Source organism: Phoca vitulina, unplaced genomic scaffold (assembly GCF_004348235.1).
Source record: "Phoca vitulina isolate PV1807 unplaced genomic scaffold, GSC_HSeal_1.0 scaffold25, whole genome shotgun sequence".
Lineage (NCBI taxonomy): Eukaryota > Metazoa > Chordata > Mammalia > Carnivora > Phocidae > Phoca > Phoca vitulina.
Window position 1 is genome coordinate 43,721,221 of NW_022589728.1, and position 17,622 is coordinate 43,738,842.

Genomic DNA, 17,622 nt, shown 5'->3' on the forward strand with positions numbered 1-17,622 from the left:
GAAAGCCCCTCCCCTGGACTCATTCAAAGCGCCACGTCTCCTAGCGCCAAGGGACCAGCTACCCGGCGGCGGCTTCCTGCAGTTAACCCCTCCCAGACGCCCGCCCAAGGTCTGCGATCCCGAGGCTCGGAGCCTCCACTAGGGCCAGAACGTGTCACCGCCAACCGCAGGAGCCGCGCCCTCGACCCAACGGCTCCCGCCCCGCCCCGCCCGTGCCCACGTGACACCCACGTCCCGCCCATGGCGCCCACGTGACCCGCGGCCATCCCCGCGCGCGGCGTGGATCGCGGCCCGAGCCGCCATTGTTCCGCCAAGGGACGACGGCGGGGCCTGGCACTGGCGCCGAGACGCCGCTTAGCGGCCGCCACTGGAGACACTCCCTCCCGCCGCCCCCCTCCTTCTGGCGGCGGCGGAGTGAGGCTGGCTAGGGGGACCTGGGAGCCCCCTCTCCTGGCGGCGGCAGCTGTCGATCCCCGGCTCCGGCGCGAGGGGCGGCCGCGATGCGCTCCGCCTGAGGCAGTCCGGCCCGGCCCTTCTTCGCCTCCCTTGACTCTTGTACGGCGTCTGTGCGCCCCAGCGTCATCCTGCGAGTCTCGCTGACGGAGGGAAGATGGCTGCACAGAGCTGGCAGGACGAGCTGGCCCGGCAGGCCGAGGAGGGCTCGGCTCGGCTGCGGGAAATGCTTTCGGTTGGCCTAGGCTTTCTGCGCACCGAGCTGGGCCTCGACCTGGGGCTGGAGCCGAAGCGGTACCCGGGCTGGGTGATCCTGGTGGGCACCGGCGCGCTGGGGCTGCTGCTGCTTCTCCTGCTCTGCTACGGCTGGGCCGCGGCTTGCGCCGGCGCCCGAAAAAAGCGGAGGAGCCCGCCCCGCAAGCGGGAGGAGGCGGCGGCAGTGCCGGCCCCGGCCCCGGCCCCTGACGATCTAGCCCTGTTGAAGAATCTTAGGAGCGAGGAGCAGAAGAAGAAAAACCGGAAGAAGTTGCCCGAGAAGCCCAAAGTGAGTAGGGGTGGAGCGGCGGTAGAATAGGGGCCAGGGGCCGGCGTGGAAACCCTCGAGAGAGCGGGAGGCCGAGCCCCAGCCGCCCCAGCCGCCCCAGCCGGGAGTGGAAAAGGAAAAGTGAGGTTAGTCAAGAGCTGGGACTGCGATCTCTCCAGGTGGAGGAAGGGATCGGTGGACGCGTTACTGGGGAATCGTGGAAATTCGGGAAGTGCAGGACGGGTGGGGAAGACTAGTTTCAAGGAAGGAAGTTAGACGGCGTGGGGTACGTGTAACTCGAAGCGCCCAGAGGTCAAGCCGTTTTCGGGAACCTTGACCGCCGGAATTACGTACCAACCCTTCTTGAGGCCTACCGGGTAGGCTGCATGTGTGCAGAGTAATGGGACCTTAAGGTGGTGTTGGGAAGTTGTGGAAAGACAGTGACTGGAAGACAGATGTCTGCTTCAAGTCATACTGAGACGGTAGTCAGTGGAGGAGATACGATGACCTAAAAAATCTGGGGCTTACAGAGGATTAAAGGTACCCAGGTCTAGACGCGCTTCCATTTTAGTTAGACTGTTTAAGGGAAATGGTTGCCCACTCTTATTCTTGTGAATGTGGGCAGTGGAGGCCTGAACAGGAGTAAGGCGAGAGGAGTCGGTTGCCTGATTTACTCTGGGGTACATGGCCCCGTGAGAGAGACCTAAGGCAAGTTGAGCGGTGTGCGAGGTTTTGAAATAGAGTAAAAGGGGATGACAGAGCAGAATGGTGCAGTCTGAAAGAGAGATTTAGGCACCGATTTACCTACCGGACCACGTGTGGAAATGCAGAGAGCATCACATCCATTTTATCATGCCTTTCTGTTTTATTTGTATTTTCTTTATTGCCGTTTTCCCATTCATTATATCTTTTATAGTTTTGTTTTTTAAAATACTTTACAGTTGAGCAGAGTTTGGAGGATGTGCAGAATAAGAAACCGCTCTTGGCCTATTGTTATGTACACTGAATTAAGCTCTTTACCTTTCAGTACAATAAAGTAAATGTAACCAAGGCCATACTTTGTGATATGCACTCCGGTCTGTGTTGGGCAATGGGAGGCATACACATGGGAGTTAGAGTCTATCCTGGAGATTAGTGTAGGAGACAGATTCATAAATAATGCCTATAGTGCATAGACAGGTGCTGTAGGAGCACAAGTGGTGTTAATGAGGTCTGGAAGGTGGGAGACTAATTCCGTTGAAGGAATTTAGGAAAGTTATTGGAAGAAGTGGGATTTGAGTTCAGACTAAAGCAATGAGAGTATTGTTGGTACCAGTACAAAGAATAAGTCAGTATTAGAGAAGTGACAGGTCACAGTGCATTATTAGGCCTAGATAAGTGATCACATTTTGTCTGCTGATTAAGAGGATGTAAGATACATACAAAATCTAGAAAAGGTACAACTTTGTCAGTATGAATTCTACCTTAAGTTAGAAGAGGAAATAGAACTGATTTGGAACATATATAATTAAATTTGTTGAGCACATCAAAGGTTACCAGAAAGTAATGTTATGGTGGACATAGAGAACTTGGCTCCAAAATAAGCAAAGAAGGTGATCTTGAAAAAATCACATACATTAGTAAGCCTAAACCCTATGTGGATGAAGCAGGTTGTGAACATTTCAAAGCGCTGTTTAGGATGTCTGGAATTTCAGATAGACTTGAGTCCAGAGACGGGTGCTCCAGGAGCCCATCCGAAGTGCATCATAACACTCAGATGACCTTTATCTGAAGAAGGAACAGACTTCTGTGAAACTTGTACTGTGAAAAATACTCATCAGACTTCGGACTTACTGCTTCTCTTTTTCATTTTAGTTAAGGAATGGGGCAGTGAATAAATAAATAAATCTAATATTAAGCTTTGGGGAGTGGAGAATGGGACGACTAATCAAATGGTCGAATGTTAATTGGGTGAGAAAATATCTTTGCCTACTTTATGGTATAGAAGTGTTGGAAAAGTTTGTCAACATTAACAAAATTCTAGCTTTCAAACTTTTTTGGCTGCAACTTACAGTAAGAAACACATTTTACATTACAGTACCTGCCCCCACTCTTCCCCCACCCACATATCAAACCATTCTGTTTTTCCTTAATGATATTTGTGACCCATCAGATTGGCTTCACATTTCAGTGTGAGGCATGACCCACAGAAAAATACTGCTTTATGGGACTGAAAAGTAAAAGCACCCATTTGTGTAGTACTCAAATGCTTTGCACTGTGCTAAGTATTTACTTGGAGAAAAGCAGCATACTGCTTGCAATTTGAAGGCAGTAAAAAAGAATGCAATATACATATGTGTCATTGTGAAGGGGATACAAAAGTAAAAGCTCAGTTGCTCCCCAGGGAGCTTTTTATTCCAGTTGTGGAAAAAGATACACGAAAAAAAAAGTTAACATCGCAACCCCAGTGTGGGCCCAGGAGGCTGTGAACGGCCTTATCGCACAATCTGGCTTTGAATGTGGGTAGGAGCAAGGTAGTGGAAGAGGCTGAAGCAACAGAAAAGGCCCAGTAGAGGAAGACTTAACTGTCAGCCTGTCAGGAATGGGGACTAAACTTAAGTAAGGCATTTAACCTTGCTCTGTTTAGCATGTCTTGTTTATAAATTGAGGATCTTAATTGAGTTAAAATACTGCAGGATTCCTCAAAATGTTATCTCCGACTACTTGCGATAGAGTTACTTTGAATGCTTACTAAAATTTATAGATTGCTGAGCACCAGAACTGATCTTATAAATTCAAAATCTCTGGAACTGAGTCCAGGGAATCTGCATTTTTAACGAGCTCCCTTGGTAAATCCTTGCTATTAGTTTAAAAATGACTCATTGGTGTAAGACCATGAGATCCATAGAATAGGAGAGGTTTCTAAGTGGAGTCATGTTTAATCTTACAATTCATCTCTTCATTACTACATCATTCTGATATACATTTTAGGATATACCTTACTCTGATCCAACTAAACTACTATGGGTTTGTAAAAGGATATTACATGTTTACTTAAATATTTTATTCTCATCTTTTTATCCCATTATTTTTAGTTCTCAAGTCATTCCAAAGTTTGCAACTCAAGTTTTTAAAATTTGTTTCTAGTAGCTTATTTTTATCTTAGAGTAGGTGGTATTTAGCTCTCTAATATCTACCCATAAGCACTTTTTGAAATTTTTATATCATTTTGGTTTTTATCCCCCAATAATATCCTGGCATAGGTCTTTTAGGGTATGAATTGCGGTTTATTTCCCTATTAAAAGTGGAGGGGGTGGCACTTTTCTGGGTTTATTTCTTGGCATTTTTGGAAATCATTGTTACGTATTTTCCGTGACACCTAGTACGATGTGAGTATTAAATAGGCACTCAGTAAATATTTTTAAGTTGACTTAGTCTGAGCAGTGATTTAGATGGATGTGAGATCTCAGATAACTGGTCTTTAACAAAAAATCATTGCTTTGAATCTCAACTGGAAGCCTATAACCCAGGATCAACTTCAACAAAAATTCATTTAGTGAAAAAGCTATTTTTACATTAGTATAGGACTTCTCATAAAGATTTGCCATAGCGCAGTCATTGGTATCAATAAATTCACTGAATAGAGTAGTGTTTTGTCTTGTTTGCTGCTGTATAACCTTGCATAGTGCTTGGCACTCAATAAATAATTAACAAATGCATAAAGTAGTAAGATGTCCTACCAAAGTATTTATACAACTCATTCCCATTCTTCATGCCTGGTAAACAGCCATATGAGCCACCTTTTTATTTTTACAGTGGATGATGGCTGTGTTTGCCTCTTCTGACTAAAATTTTGTGAGGTCCATCGTTCTACAGCCAGTAAATCATTCTAATAGTATGCAGTATCTTTTGTAGTTATTACTTCTGTTCCAGTTTCATTGCCATTGCCCTAGTTTTGGATTTTATTACCTTTTGCTTCAACTATACTAACAGCATCCTAACTGGTTTTCCTGCTTTCCGTCTCTTTGTTGCCATTCCTTTCTAGAACCCACTCCTGCTAGTTAAATCTTTTAAAGCCCAGCTCTGATCGTGACTTTCATGTTCACATCTTGTCAGTAGTTTCCCCATCACATGTTGAGTAAAATCCAGTCTATGAGATGGCCATGATGTAACCCCATCTTAGATTTATCTCTTAACCATTATCCCAAATGCATTACCATTAGCTAGACTGCAGTATTTCTTTATTCATATTATTTTGTTCCATTGGAAAGCCTTCAAGAAAGGCCCAGCTGTGGTGCTCTCTCTACTATAAAGCCTTCCCTAGCTCCCCAGGTAGAGTTAGTCTCTTTTTTATATGTTTATTTTATATTTTATTATGATCTAAAACAAGAAGACAGAGCATTGCCTAGGAATGTACCTGTGGGGCAATTCAGATTTTTTTCCCAGCTCTGTGCACGTCCATGAGTGATCAGGAAAGCACCTCAAGTACTGATTTTGGGATTAGAAGTTAATTTTAGTGAGTAGGTGAACTTGCCAATATGGAATCCCTGAATAATGGAGATCAACTTTATATTAGTCTGTATCTATAATTGGACCATTCCTCTCATCTCCTCATATCTAGGCATATACTTGACTTCTCCAATTGGAAATCTGGCATTTGTCTCAAATTTTAACATCTCCAAAACAATTCATGATTCCTTGCTTTCTCCTGGTCTTCCCCATTTCTGTGAATGGTAAATGACTGCCTGCCACCCATTCAGTTATTCAAGCCAAAAATCTGAGAATCATTCTTGATTCTTCCCTTTTCCTCACTTCCTTGTATCTTCCCTACCTCATGTCTAATCTAGGAGCAAATACCATCCATTTTATCTCCAAGATGTAATTCAGTTTGACTACTCTGTTCTGTTGTCTGGCACCTTAGCTCACTTGTGTAGCTGGAGCTTCTGCAGGCTGCCTCCAGTCCTAAAGCCAACACTTGTCTAAAATCAACACCTCAGTGGCTTTTGCATTTAAAATCTCAACTTCTTTCCTATGTGGCCCAGCACCTGCGTTTCTTTCTAAGCTGATTTTGAGTTAATTTCCTCTTATTATTACCTCCAGCTATAGTGATCTTTTTTCAGTTCCTCAAATTCCTTCACAACCCAGTGCCTTTACATGAACTATTATTAACACTTCTGGAATAATCTTTTCCCCACTGTTCTAATCAGCCTGTAGATCTCACCTTAAATCTCACCTTCGTAGAAAATCATTTTCTGATCACCCTATTTCACGTAGTCATCCCGTTCTATATTCTGTCTCAACTTTTGGTATGTGGGGATTATTTTTATTGTATCAGAGTTTGTAAATTATTTACTTATCCATTAACTTTTGGGGGGGGTCCTCTGCCTCCACTAGGGGAAAGCCTCACTGGCCTTGAAATGCAATGGCAAACAGTGCCCAGCACACGTAAGAGCCTTTGATGATTATTTGTTGAACTCAATTCTGAACAGAGTAACTATAATGATATCTCACAGTTTAATTGGATAGTTTATTTGGCTAAATAAATTTATCTTTTAAGATACTCCAACAGAATTATATCTTTTATTCTTAAGTAGTGGTTTTGCTGTATCATCCCAGGTATTAGTAAAGGTAAATTATATCACTTGCCACCTACATACAGAATTTTCTTTTTACCTCTAAATCACTAGTGCCGTTAGTTTTAAGTACTAAAAGAATAATCATTTGAAAATAAGTAAATGAATAATCATTCGATTAAAAAATCCCAAGTCATAGTTAAAACACATATTCCTGATTGTACAGAAAAGGAATCTTGAGATTCATAAAGATTAAATAACTTATTCAAGGGGCGCCTGGGTGGCTCAGTCGTTAAGCGTCTGCGTTCGGCTCAGGTCATGATCCCTGAGTCCTGTGATCGAGCCCTGCATCGGGCTCCCTGCTCCGCGGGAAGCCTGCTTCTCCCTCTCCCACTCCCCCTGCTTGTGCTCTCTCTCTCTCTCTCTCTCTCTCTCTCTCTCGCTGTGTCTCTCTGTCAAATAAATAAATAAAATCTTTAAAAAAATAAATAACTTATTCAAGGTCATAGAGCAAAGGAGTTTCAAAGGCTAAACAGTATCCTAATTTTTAGTCTACAAACCCAACTGTTACTTCCAGGGTACCTCTCTGGTTTCTGTAGCATGTTCAAGGATGTTACTTTGCATTCAGAGAGCAAATCCAGTTTTCCCAGTGAGTTACAGCTCTCTGTATTGCTTTTAAAATTTACTTTTAGAATCAGAAGTTTGTACTGAAAATTGTAATGACTTTTACCAAAGCTCCAGAATTTTGGCTCCATTTGTTTGGTTATATGACAGGGCTTTTTCATCTTGTCATTTTCTCCTGCCAGAGGCCTAGTAGAGAAGACCTTTAATAGTTCTGCTTATCTTAGATACCGAGAGCAGCAATAAACCCTCTGAACACCTGGGGTTTCTTTTGCATTTGGGCATTACTGCTTAATGCACTACTTCTCAAGTTCATGAAAGCTTTGACAGTATTTTTAAATTATTATTATTCAGGCAAAATCAAGGGCTCTGAGTGAGGAATTGGTGTTATTTGACCAGTTTTAAAGTTTACTTTTTTCTCTCCAGCTATGCTAATAGTTTTCAAACTGTGCCACAGAATACCAGTATTCCAGAGGGCATCCAACAGGATCCAAGGAAGTACATGGCTGTGTATCTGCTCTATCAAATGTAGTCCTTATCTCAGTACCCATCAGAGGCAAAACCTTTGAAACCAATACCGTATTGAATTCTTCAGAAATCCTCTTAGCATAATTTGACCAGGTGACAGGTATGGCGTGTCATCTCTCTATCCTTTGAAAGTAGCTCTGAGCATCCCTGATGCCGTCAACAAGTGGACAGTTTGGAATCCCTGAAAAGAGTTGAGTCTTTGGCCAGCTGCTTAGAAGGCAATAGGATCTTTACTACTAAAGGAAAGATCTCAGGATACACAGCAAGACTGTGCAAATTTGAATTATAGGCCATATTTTTAAGATTGTTCTCTCGGTTATTAAAGAGTTTAAAATTGGAGTTGAATTTAAAAATAATTTGGTAAATTACTATGACTAAAGCTGTAGTTTATTGTATATTTAGTTTATGTAATTGGTATATTCACATTTGGCAGAAAAAAGACACAGTTCGTGCTTTCAAATAAATGACAAGGAATTGTTCTATCATGAATTTGTATCAGAACTCTTCAAACTAAAACTGACTGAGGCAAGGTCTTGTTCATTAGATAAGTTGATGTGTATAAAAAGCATCTAGCAAGGTGCTTGGCACATGGCAAATACTTGGAAATTATTAGTTATTGTCAGGCTATCTTTATCAGCTAAGGATGATGCACCTTGAATTTCTATAACATCGTGCCTTTTATCTTCTTTATGAAGGGTATAATGTATATACTTATGCCTCCTGTATGTGCAATATAACTTTGAGCTAAGAAAATTGAAACTCCAGTGACATCGTAACTTGTCCAGGTGGCACACATTTGAGAATTCAACCCTGGTTCCAGCTTGCCTTCAAAACCCATACTGTTTGCCTTTAAGGGGTGGGGTTGGAGGGGTAGGGAGAAGGGGGCAGAGTATACCTTTTGCCTTGTATTTTAATATGTGATGTTGTCTTCTTCCTTTGCTAGGTTCTAAGCTTTTTGAAGGCAGGGATTGTGCCTCACTTGTCTTTGTTTCAAGCTTTTAAGGGTTCTACGTATTACTCTACTATGTTCACTTACTGGATGTTGAGTGAATGAACATAAGTGAATATGATGTAATTTTCTTTTCTTAGAAAATGGTGAAACTATAAGCAGGTTTTTTGTTTTTTTCTTTTTTAAAGAAAGATAATATTACATTGCTGTCTCTAGAACAAGCCTGGACTATTTCTGGCCTCTGAGAGGATATATTTACTTATCATTTGTATTCTGTTAACTTTCCAAAAGAATTTGTGTCTGGAGTACTGAGCACATGTATTGTTTGTTGGCCCTCTTGACCACCAGGACTTAACATTTATTTTGAGCTTGCTAGTTTGAAAAGTGACCTGAATGCTAGAACATGAGGATAGGGATTTGAGCCGTCCTAGCCATGTTCTCTCCTTTATTGTCGTTTTAATAAGAAACTTGTATAAGACAAGTACATATTTTTTTTTTTTTTTTTTTTTTGTATTACAGATGATGAAGTCAAGGGTTAAGTCAAGGAAAATGCTTACAATCACAGGGAGTAAATACAGAAGTCGAGTCTTGATCCCAGTTTTGTCCAGCTTCAAAGCCCATGGTCTTTTCATATTCCATTTTTTTTTTTTTTTTTGGTAGTTGGTAGACTGCCTTTCTAGTTTCTAAACTTAAGGCGTTTCCAAGTAATTTAAGTCATGATTTTTATATTTTATGTCTAGAAATAAAATTTACATAGCTAAGTGAAAATGGGATTCTAAATGGTTTCATTTTAGAAGTCTAATGTTAAACCTTATATATGCTTTTCTTAGATGTAGATTCTTTTGCAATTTAGAATCAGTTTGACAAATATGTACAGGCTGCTCAAATGGAGTAGATGTCTGTTATTAAGCATATCTTCTGGGGCGCCTGGGTGGCTCAGTTGGTTAAGCGACTGCCTTCAGCTCAGGTCATGATCTCAGGGTCCTGGGATCGAGCCCCGCGTTGGGCTCCCTGCTCGGCGGGAAGCCTGCTTCTCTCTTTCCCACTTCCCCTGCTTGTGTTCCCTCTCTCGCTGTGTCTCTCTGTCAAATAAATAAATAAAATCTTTAAAAAAAATTAAAAAAAAAAAAGCATATCTTCTTATTCTAAACTTTGAAACTCCTGGAAGGCAAATTCCTTTCATTTGTCCTTGTTCCTGAGGTCCCTAGCCCATTGCCTGGTACTGAAGTACTTTTTTTTTAAAGATTTTTATTTATTTTTTGACAGAGAGAGACACAGCGAGAGAGGGAACACAAGCTGGGGGAGTGGGAGAGGGAGAGGGAGAAGCAGGCTTCCCGCGGAGCAGGGAGCCCGATGCGGGACTCGATCCCAGGACCCTGGGATCATGACCTGAGCCGAAGGCAGACGCTTAACGACTGAGCCACCCAGGCGCCCCAAAGTGTTTATGGAATTGTATGGAATTAATAACTCGAAGGTTCACTAACACAAAGAATTTTATTTCCTTTAAATCAGGCATTATTAAATAAGAGACCCTACTCCCCTATGTGTCCCCCTTCTGCATTTTATTTTCTTGATTGTCAGCTAGGTATTTTCGTTCTGGTTTATCACCACCCCTCCCAACACACAAACACACACTATGTTCTTTTCATGAATGCATTTTTAAAAGAATCTGGCATAGGAATTGGGGAATATATAATAATAAGGCAGGCATAGTGATGCCTACAAGGACTTTATCCATATAAGAAATGATTATGTCGGGGCGCCTGGGTGGCTCAGTTGGTTAAGCGACTGCCTTCGGCTCAGGTTATGATCCTGGAGTCTCGGGATCGAGTCCCACATCGGACTCCCTGCTCAGCAGGGAGTCTGCTTCTCCCTCTGATCCTCCCCCCTCTCATGTTCTCTCTCTCTGTCTCATTCTCTCTCTCAAATAAATAAATAAAATCTTAAAAAAAAAAAAAAAAAAGAAATGATTATGTCATTCTTCTGTTATTAGTTGATTTTCATGAGATTTGGAGAATGTTCTTGTCTAATTTAAAATATAGATTGTATGCTATATATGAAATTAGCCTTGGTTGGCCCTGGAAGGAACCCTCAGAGGGTTCTAGAAAATTTTATACTAGGGTACAATAAGAGGCTCATGTAATTACTAATCTATGGAAACACACCATATATATTAAGGCTTCATGATGAGAGAAGATAATACTTTTGTGTAAAACCCAGATTGGCAGTCAGGTTATATTTAAAGTGTTGGTTTGCAGTTAGTTACTTTTCATGTGAGCAGATCTACATAGTATTCTTCCATTTCTGGATTTGCTGATTTAAATATGGTTAACAATTTTCCAGGGCGAGGCCTTCTTGACCAGCTAGTGGCAAGTAAGGGGACAGATTAGTGTTGCTGGTGGGTAGAAGAGGCACAGCCACCATAGTGTATCCTTTTCTCCTGCTGTCCAAGAGCTCTTTGACTTTATTCTTGGGAAAGGAGGCTTATTGTTTCATGTTATCAGGCATTTGGGGGGAGTTGTTGCTGACTTACGGACTCCCAGTAGTAGTGAGAGCAATATAAAGCCCCAGAGTTAGTGGAACATTGGGACATCTGCAGAGACTAAAGGAACAGCTGCAGTAACAGCCATTGCTTAAGTTTATGTTGCAAAGAAGGAAGTAAAATTGGCACAGGTTGATGGTGTGGGACCAACCTCTGGCTTGGTGGTCATTTCAGAATCTATGAGATGGAAACTGAGTATTCCCTTTGTAAGTCACTGATAGAGGACTTCAGACTTCCTAGTTGATCAAGAGGAGAGATTGTTTCATCTTTCATTTGGGAGGCTGTATCAACAGTGTTTGCAGTTGGTCTCAAAGGAATTGCATTGAACTTTTTAGTCATTTTAAACCACTTAATTTCTTGCCTTTTAGCAGTTAATAAATAAATTAAAATGACTCCGTGTAGTCATTTACATAAGTAAAATGGAAATGCTATTTAAGTGACTATGATGGACAGTTTCCTGAAGGGATTAGTTAAGTGAAGTTTTTAGAAATGTAAGCCTGTGAGCTGCCAGTTAGAAGTGGGAAACTGGAATTGGAGCTGCCAGATCTAAGGTGGCGTAAGGCTTGTATAGAAAGGTAAAGCCAACCACAGGAAATCAGAAAAAGTTTGGCTAAAGAGGATAGTATGAACTAAGAACTAGCATATGTTGGATATTAGAAAGTAGAATTAAACAGTTTTATATTCCTGTTGTGGTTATGGCTCTAAGTCCAAATTCCTTTTAGGGTTTCTTACCTTTCTCTGTAGTACCCCCCCGCCCCGCCCCCAAACACACGCATATACATACACAGGAAGGTGGATTAGAGGAAGCAGCAGGAAAGTGACAAAACAGCACAGGAGAAAGAAAACTAAATGAGGAGTGAGGAGACCTGGTTTTGGCATCTGACTTCAACAAGTTTATTAAGAGCCAGCAGATTAAATTGGGATTAATTGGGAATTTCATCAGCTAAAAGACAGCTTTTGTTTTGGTTTTTCTTCCATAAATCTTTGTGAAGCCTACAAATTGGGTTTTAGAATATTAATGGTCTCTTTCTCTAACTGTATATCCTTGATAATTTTGAACAAACTCAGGGAAAGTCAAGTTATAGAAACTTGAACATTCATATTGTTTTCTTGAGTATGGCTCTGCTATAGTGAGTAATCTGGTGGAAGTCAATTCTGCAAGAATTGGAAATAAGGCAACTGAAACTAGTGTATTGATTTACTAACTCACTGTGTTGGAATATGAGAATAAGCAAGTGAAAAGAAGTAGTAGGATCCATAAAGAAGAGGTTAGAATACAGATACCTGGACCCCATTCTTCAAATTCCTGAATCCTAAATACATTTCTGGTGATAGAGCTCAGAAATTGTTTTTTTTTGGGGGGGGTAGCCCCCAAAACAAGTGATTCTAATGAAAAGCCAGATTTGGAATTCACAGACTTATTTTTATTCATGAGCACCTCTAAGAGCTATCATTTTATTTTAGGAGTGTTAAAGCTGAGGTAGCCTTTCTTAAGCTTTAGCAGCGGATTGGTAAATTTCTTAACCCCGGAACAGTAGAGCCATTAGATAATAGAATTACAAGGGATATTAGAGATAATCTTATACAGAGGCCAACAAACTATGGCCCATGGACCAAATCTGGTCCTCTACCTGTGTTTTGTAAATAAAGCTTTATTGGAAATAGCCAAACTCATTAATTTATTCATCTATGTCTGCTTTTGTACTATAATAGTGGAGTTTTGTGTTGCAGCAGAGACGATATGGCCCACAAAGCCTAAAATATTTCCTGTCTCTTTACTGACAGAGTGTGCCAACTTTTGAATTGATCAGATCTATCATTCTATATATGTAGAAATAAGACTAAAAGATAATGAGCGAAACATTCGGAGATTACACAACTAATTGGTAGTTAGAGTGCAAATGCAGTATAGTTCCCTTTTTTCCTGCTTTCAGCCCATTATTTTTTGCTGGAGCAACTGATACCTGAGTAAGATCAGAAAATATATTTGTTTATAGGTTCATTATTAATTATATTATGAAACACAGTTACTATGAATAGTAGTCCAGGTCTTAGATAACATGGCTGTACAGAAACCTTTTAAATTTGGGTCAGGGGGTAGAATTTGATTGTAGTATATTCTGTTTCCTGAGTATAAATCTTTGGTTTGACCTATTGAGTAGTTTGATAACAAGATTCTTTTCTGTTGCCTGTGCAGCCAAATGGACGGACTGTTGAAGTGGCTGACGAGGAAGCTGTCCGAACTCCTCGAAGTATTACAGCAAAGCAGCCCTTAGAGACAGATAAGAAAAATGAAAAGGTAAGCTTGAGAACATATGAAATTATATGCAAAGCTCTTAATAAAGAGAGTAACATATAAAAATGATGCTTTTCTGTTTCACAAAAGTGTACATATACTCCCCATTAAGGACAACTGAAAATCTGAATTTGTCATAGCAGATAGGTGGTGCAGGTTTAAGTAAGTTGTTTTGTTTTTTTACTTTTAAAAAAGGAAGGATATATCACCAAGTATTTTAAACATGCTGTGGCATTATTAAATACTCATTTTTCCAAAAGAGTTTACTCATGACTTGAACATCTTTTATATGAGTAAGGTTCCAGGTATGTAACATCCCTCTTATTTGAAAACAGAACTGTGTTATCTTTGTTAATAGTGCACTTCTGACATAAAAAGCTTACCAAAATTGTTCTGTGGTATTAAGGTTGAAACAAATTGCTGTTCTGATGGAGATATAGTTGTCTTCTTTTTAGACAGTTTGACTTTGTTTAACAAAAAAGAATGTTCTATATTCAGGTCATTATTAAAAGGTTTGGATGTGCACTCTTAAGTTTTCAAGTAAGACAATCTGTCATACCCCATAAATGATACATTCCTGGGATTTTATTCATTTTTCAGTTTTCAGTGTTAGAACTGATCCAGTTTTTATTTGACTCAATTTAGTTTGTAAGTAGGCAAAATGTAAAAAACTGTTAACAGTGGGTTGTTCTGCTGTGGGAGAGAGACTTTTTATTTAAATCCTTTTGGTACATTAAATACTTGTTCCCCTCTCCCCCTTTAAAACCCTACACGTGCATAACTTCTTTTCAAGAAAGACAGACAAAACAAAAAATAACCAGAGGTAGGTAAGTGGTTTCTAGGAACCAGAATGCAGCAGTTCCAGTCCTACAGAATAGTAGTATGAAATGGTTGCTACAGTTTCTGAATGCTTGCAATTTCAAAATGTCTTTGAAGAACTGGCAAGATCAATTCTCCCCCTGTAACCCAATGAAATTGGTCTAGGGCCATGACAGTTGCAGGTGGGATGGCTTAAAATGAAGGATAGTTGTGGGAAAAAGTTAAATTTATGCCTGATTTTGCCTTTGGCAGAAAAATAAAAAGTAAATGACTTGTATTAGCAAATAAGGATATAATTTCGGGATTGTGAATTTACAGAATGAATAGTTTATGTCTAATATGGATTTATGCTTCTTCCATCTGAAGTTTCCTTATTTCTGGGCTTTCTACTAGTGAGCATTTTATGCTTGTTCTTGCTTCCAGTTCCTGAATTATCCTATAAAATTTGTAGTTGGAATAATTGATGAACTACCATTCATTTCTGATTGATGAATTATATATAGATTGGGTGCATGAGGATGTAAAACTATAGTTTAGAGTTTATAATCATTCTGAAATTTCTGATAGAAAATAATTATAATTGACATTTGTTAAGTATCTGTAATATGGCAGGCACTGTACAAGGTGAGGTGTGTGTATATGTGTGAATATATTTACATATATCTAGTAGAGACAAGTTACTGAGTACCTACTGGGTATACTTTTAAGACTTTATAGAATATTTATATGTTACTTTATTTATGCTCACAAGAGCACTGAGGAGGTGGTATTATACCTACCTTACAAATAAGAAACCTGAGGCATAAGTTACCAAAGCTACTAAAAGTAGTCAGTTCTATCCCAGACCCATCTGACTTCAAAGTCTGTGCTTTTTACTGCTCTGTATGATTTCTGATCCTTTCATAAACTCTACAAGGCAAATAGAAAGAGCCCCATTGTACAGATAAGGGCTCTGAGGCACAGAGGGATTTTGCAGTTTCACTCATTTCATAGTTTTCTGAAGTAGGATTCGAATCCAGCTCACTCGGGTGCCAAAGCCCGTGCACTTGTTAATCACTTGGTGGTACCGCCTCCTTTCAGGTGCTGTTGATTTTTAAGGACAAAGCTTCTGCCTTTGGTTTGCTGCCTATTTGATTTGACTTTTTGCATAGTAGTAAATGCTGCAACTCATAGCTAGTGTTTCTTTTTGCCATCTGCATCTTGAATTTATGCTTTTAACCTGGTTCCAGTCCAAGAGACCTCATTTCAGTTAATTTTTTATGCTCTTGCACTGTGTGTTTTTGTGCGTTTTAAATATGTGTTTTTTAAGACTTTTTATTACTTTTTTTGTAAAGATGCTTATCATAGATCTACTTATAAACCTTAAGACACATTATTGTCTGTTTTCCTCTCAGAGCCATATCTTGGGCACTTTGAGAAGTACAGTTTGCCTATAGAATAATTGCAGTCTAAGCTGTGATACTGAATACCTTGCCCTGTCACTTGAGTAAACCTCACAGAGAAAAACATTGTCTAAAAACCATGTATGACAAGAGTTATAGATCTTGGGTCTATAAAGCAAGTTAAACTACCATAGTTGTCTAGGTCTTTATTTGGCTGTGAAGGTCAATGCTTCATTGATACTGGTCTCTAGCAGAGTCCACATAGGACCATTAGCTAGGCTGAATGTATTGTGCTGTTAGATGCTGAAGGGAATAAGAAGAATGGAAGATGTACTTAGCCCTCAGAGAGATTGCAGTCTAGTTAAGGAAATGCAAGCACAAGAGAAGATACCAGGTAACAAGGCCTTGAGTGCCAGATATTCAGAGGAGTAAGATTATCTATTCTATTTGGGTGGCCAGAAAAGATTGACTTAATAGGACTCTTAAGGATGGGGATGGTATTTCAGTAACTAGAAGTGAGGAGGCCAGTTCTGGCAGGTGAGAGAAACAAATGAACACAATCAGACATTATTCAGCTGAAGCAAAAGAGCATATTCAGACATACTCAACGGAAAGCCCTAGACAAGTTTGACTGGTCAGGGTGGAGTGGGGGTATGACAAAAATAGGTATGTTCAGCTGGCAGCAACATTTATGAAAACAAATCAGGTTTGCATCAATGATGATGAGGGTCTGAATTAAAATAGAAGTGTAAAGATCGTTAGAGAAGCAATAGAAACAAAAATGTATGAAATTTGGTCACTGTCAGGTTGTTCAGGATGAAGTCAGTGGTGTCCTACTGAAATACTAATATCACTCATTATAAGTATTAATAAGCTCTTACATTTTTATGATGCTACAATAATACAAATATTTTCACATCTCTGAGCCCTGATGAATAACTCTTGGTTGGGGAAGGAGGGGAGTATAATCATTTTTTTAAAATCCAGCTCATTAAAAAGAGTTTAGTGGATTGCCCAACATCACATAGCTAGTAAATAATGATCCCTAAATTTTGCGGGGGCACCATTTCTCAAAGTGTGGTTTGTGGACCCCTGGAAAGGGGCCTCGGGGGCCTTTCGTTGGGTCCAACTGTTTTCATAACAATAGAGACATTTGCCTTTCTCAGTGTGTTGATATTTGCATTAATGGTACAGAAGCAGTAGCAGGTAAACCTGCTGACCTCCCGAGCACAAATCATGACTGTGACACCAAACTGCTAGTAGCTGTATTCTTTATTGCAATCCACTCACCATTAAAAAGAAAAAGAATGCCAGTTTCACTTAAGAGTGTCCTTAAGCTGTAAAAATGATCATTATTAGTTTTATTAAATCTTGACCTTTGAACACATGCTTTTTAATTATTTTGTATGATGAAATGGGAACTATACATACAGTATGCTGTGTAGTGAAGAACAGTGATTGTCCTGAGGACAAACACCAGTACCGTTGAATTACAGTCCTGACTAGCCACTTCGTTCATGTTGCTCCATTTTAACATGAAAGAAGAGCTGATAGATAGGCCATGGTGATTTAGACTTGGGTATTTGCAGACATTTTCTCAAAAACAGGATGATCCTGTCACTTCAAGGAAAACAACACTTAGTATTTATTGCAAATGATATAATGATTTGTTTCCAAGTGAAAATTAGAATTTTAGAAAATTTGTATCTGCTACCATGAGCTTGACAGCATCCCAGTGCTTAAAGAATTTCTGATGAGATCAATTGTGATATTAACAATTGAGATTTTTTAAAATACTGTATACAATGGAATATTTTAACATTTTAGAAGATGTGTGTGTCTCACTGAACCAGTATTTTCCAAATGACCAATGCTTGCGTGTTACAAAATCAGGCAGTGTAAAAGATTCATTCAAAGTGCAGGATAGACCAATAGAGTATGGGAAAGTTCATCGATA

The 17,622-nt window shown here is 39.8% G+C and overlaps 1 protein-coding gene across 8 annotated transcripts in view; it reads left to right on the forward strand.

Moving 5' to 3' along the window:
• The first annotated feature begins 272 nt into the window (after positions 1-272).
• The window catches only part of MTDH (metadherin), a 54,015-nt gene continuing 36,665 nt past the window's right edge, over positions 273-17,622 (forward strand). For all 8 annotated transcript variants that reach the window (XM_032421566.1, XM_032421568.1, XM_032421572.1 and 5 more), the window contains exons 1-2: positions 273-997; positions 13,366-13,467. In XM_032421566.1, the coding sequence (XP_032277457.1) occupies positions 611-997; positions 13,366-13,467 (489 nt within the window). In that variant the 5' untranslated portion in view covers positions 273-610. The remainder of the gene's footprint in view (positions 998-13,365; positions 13,468-17,622) is intronic.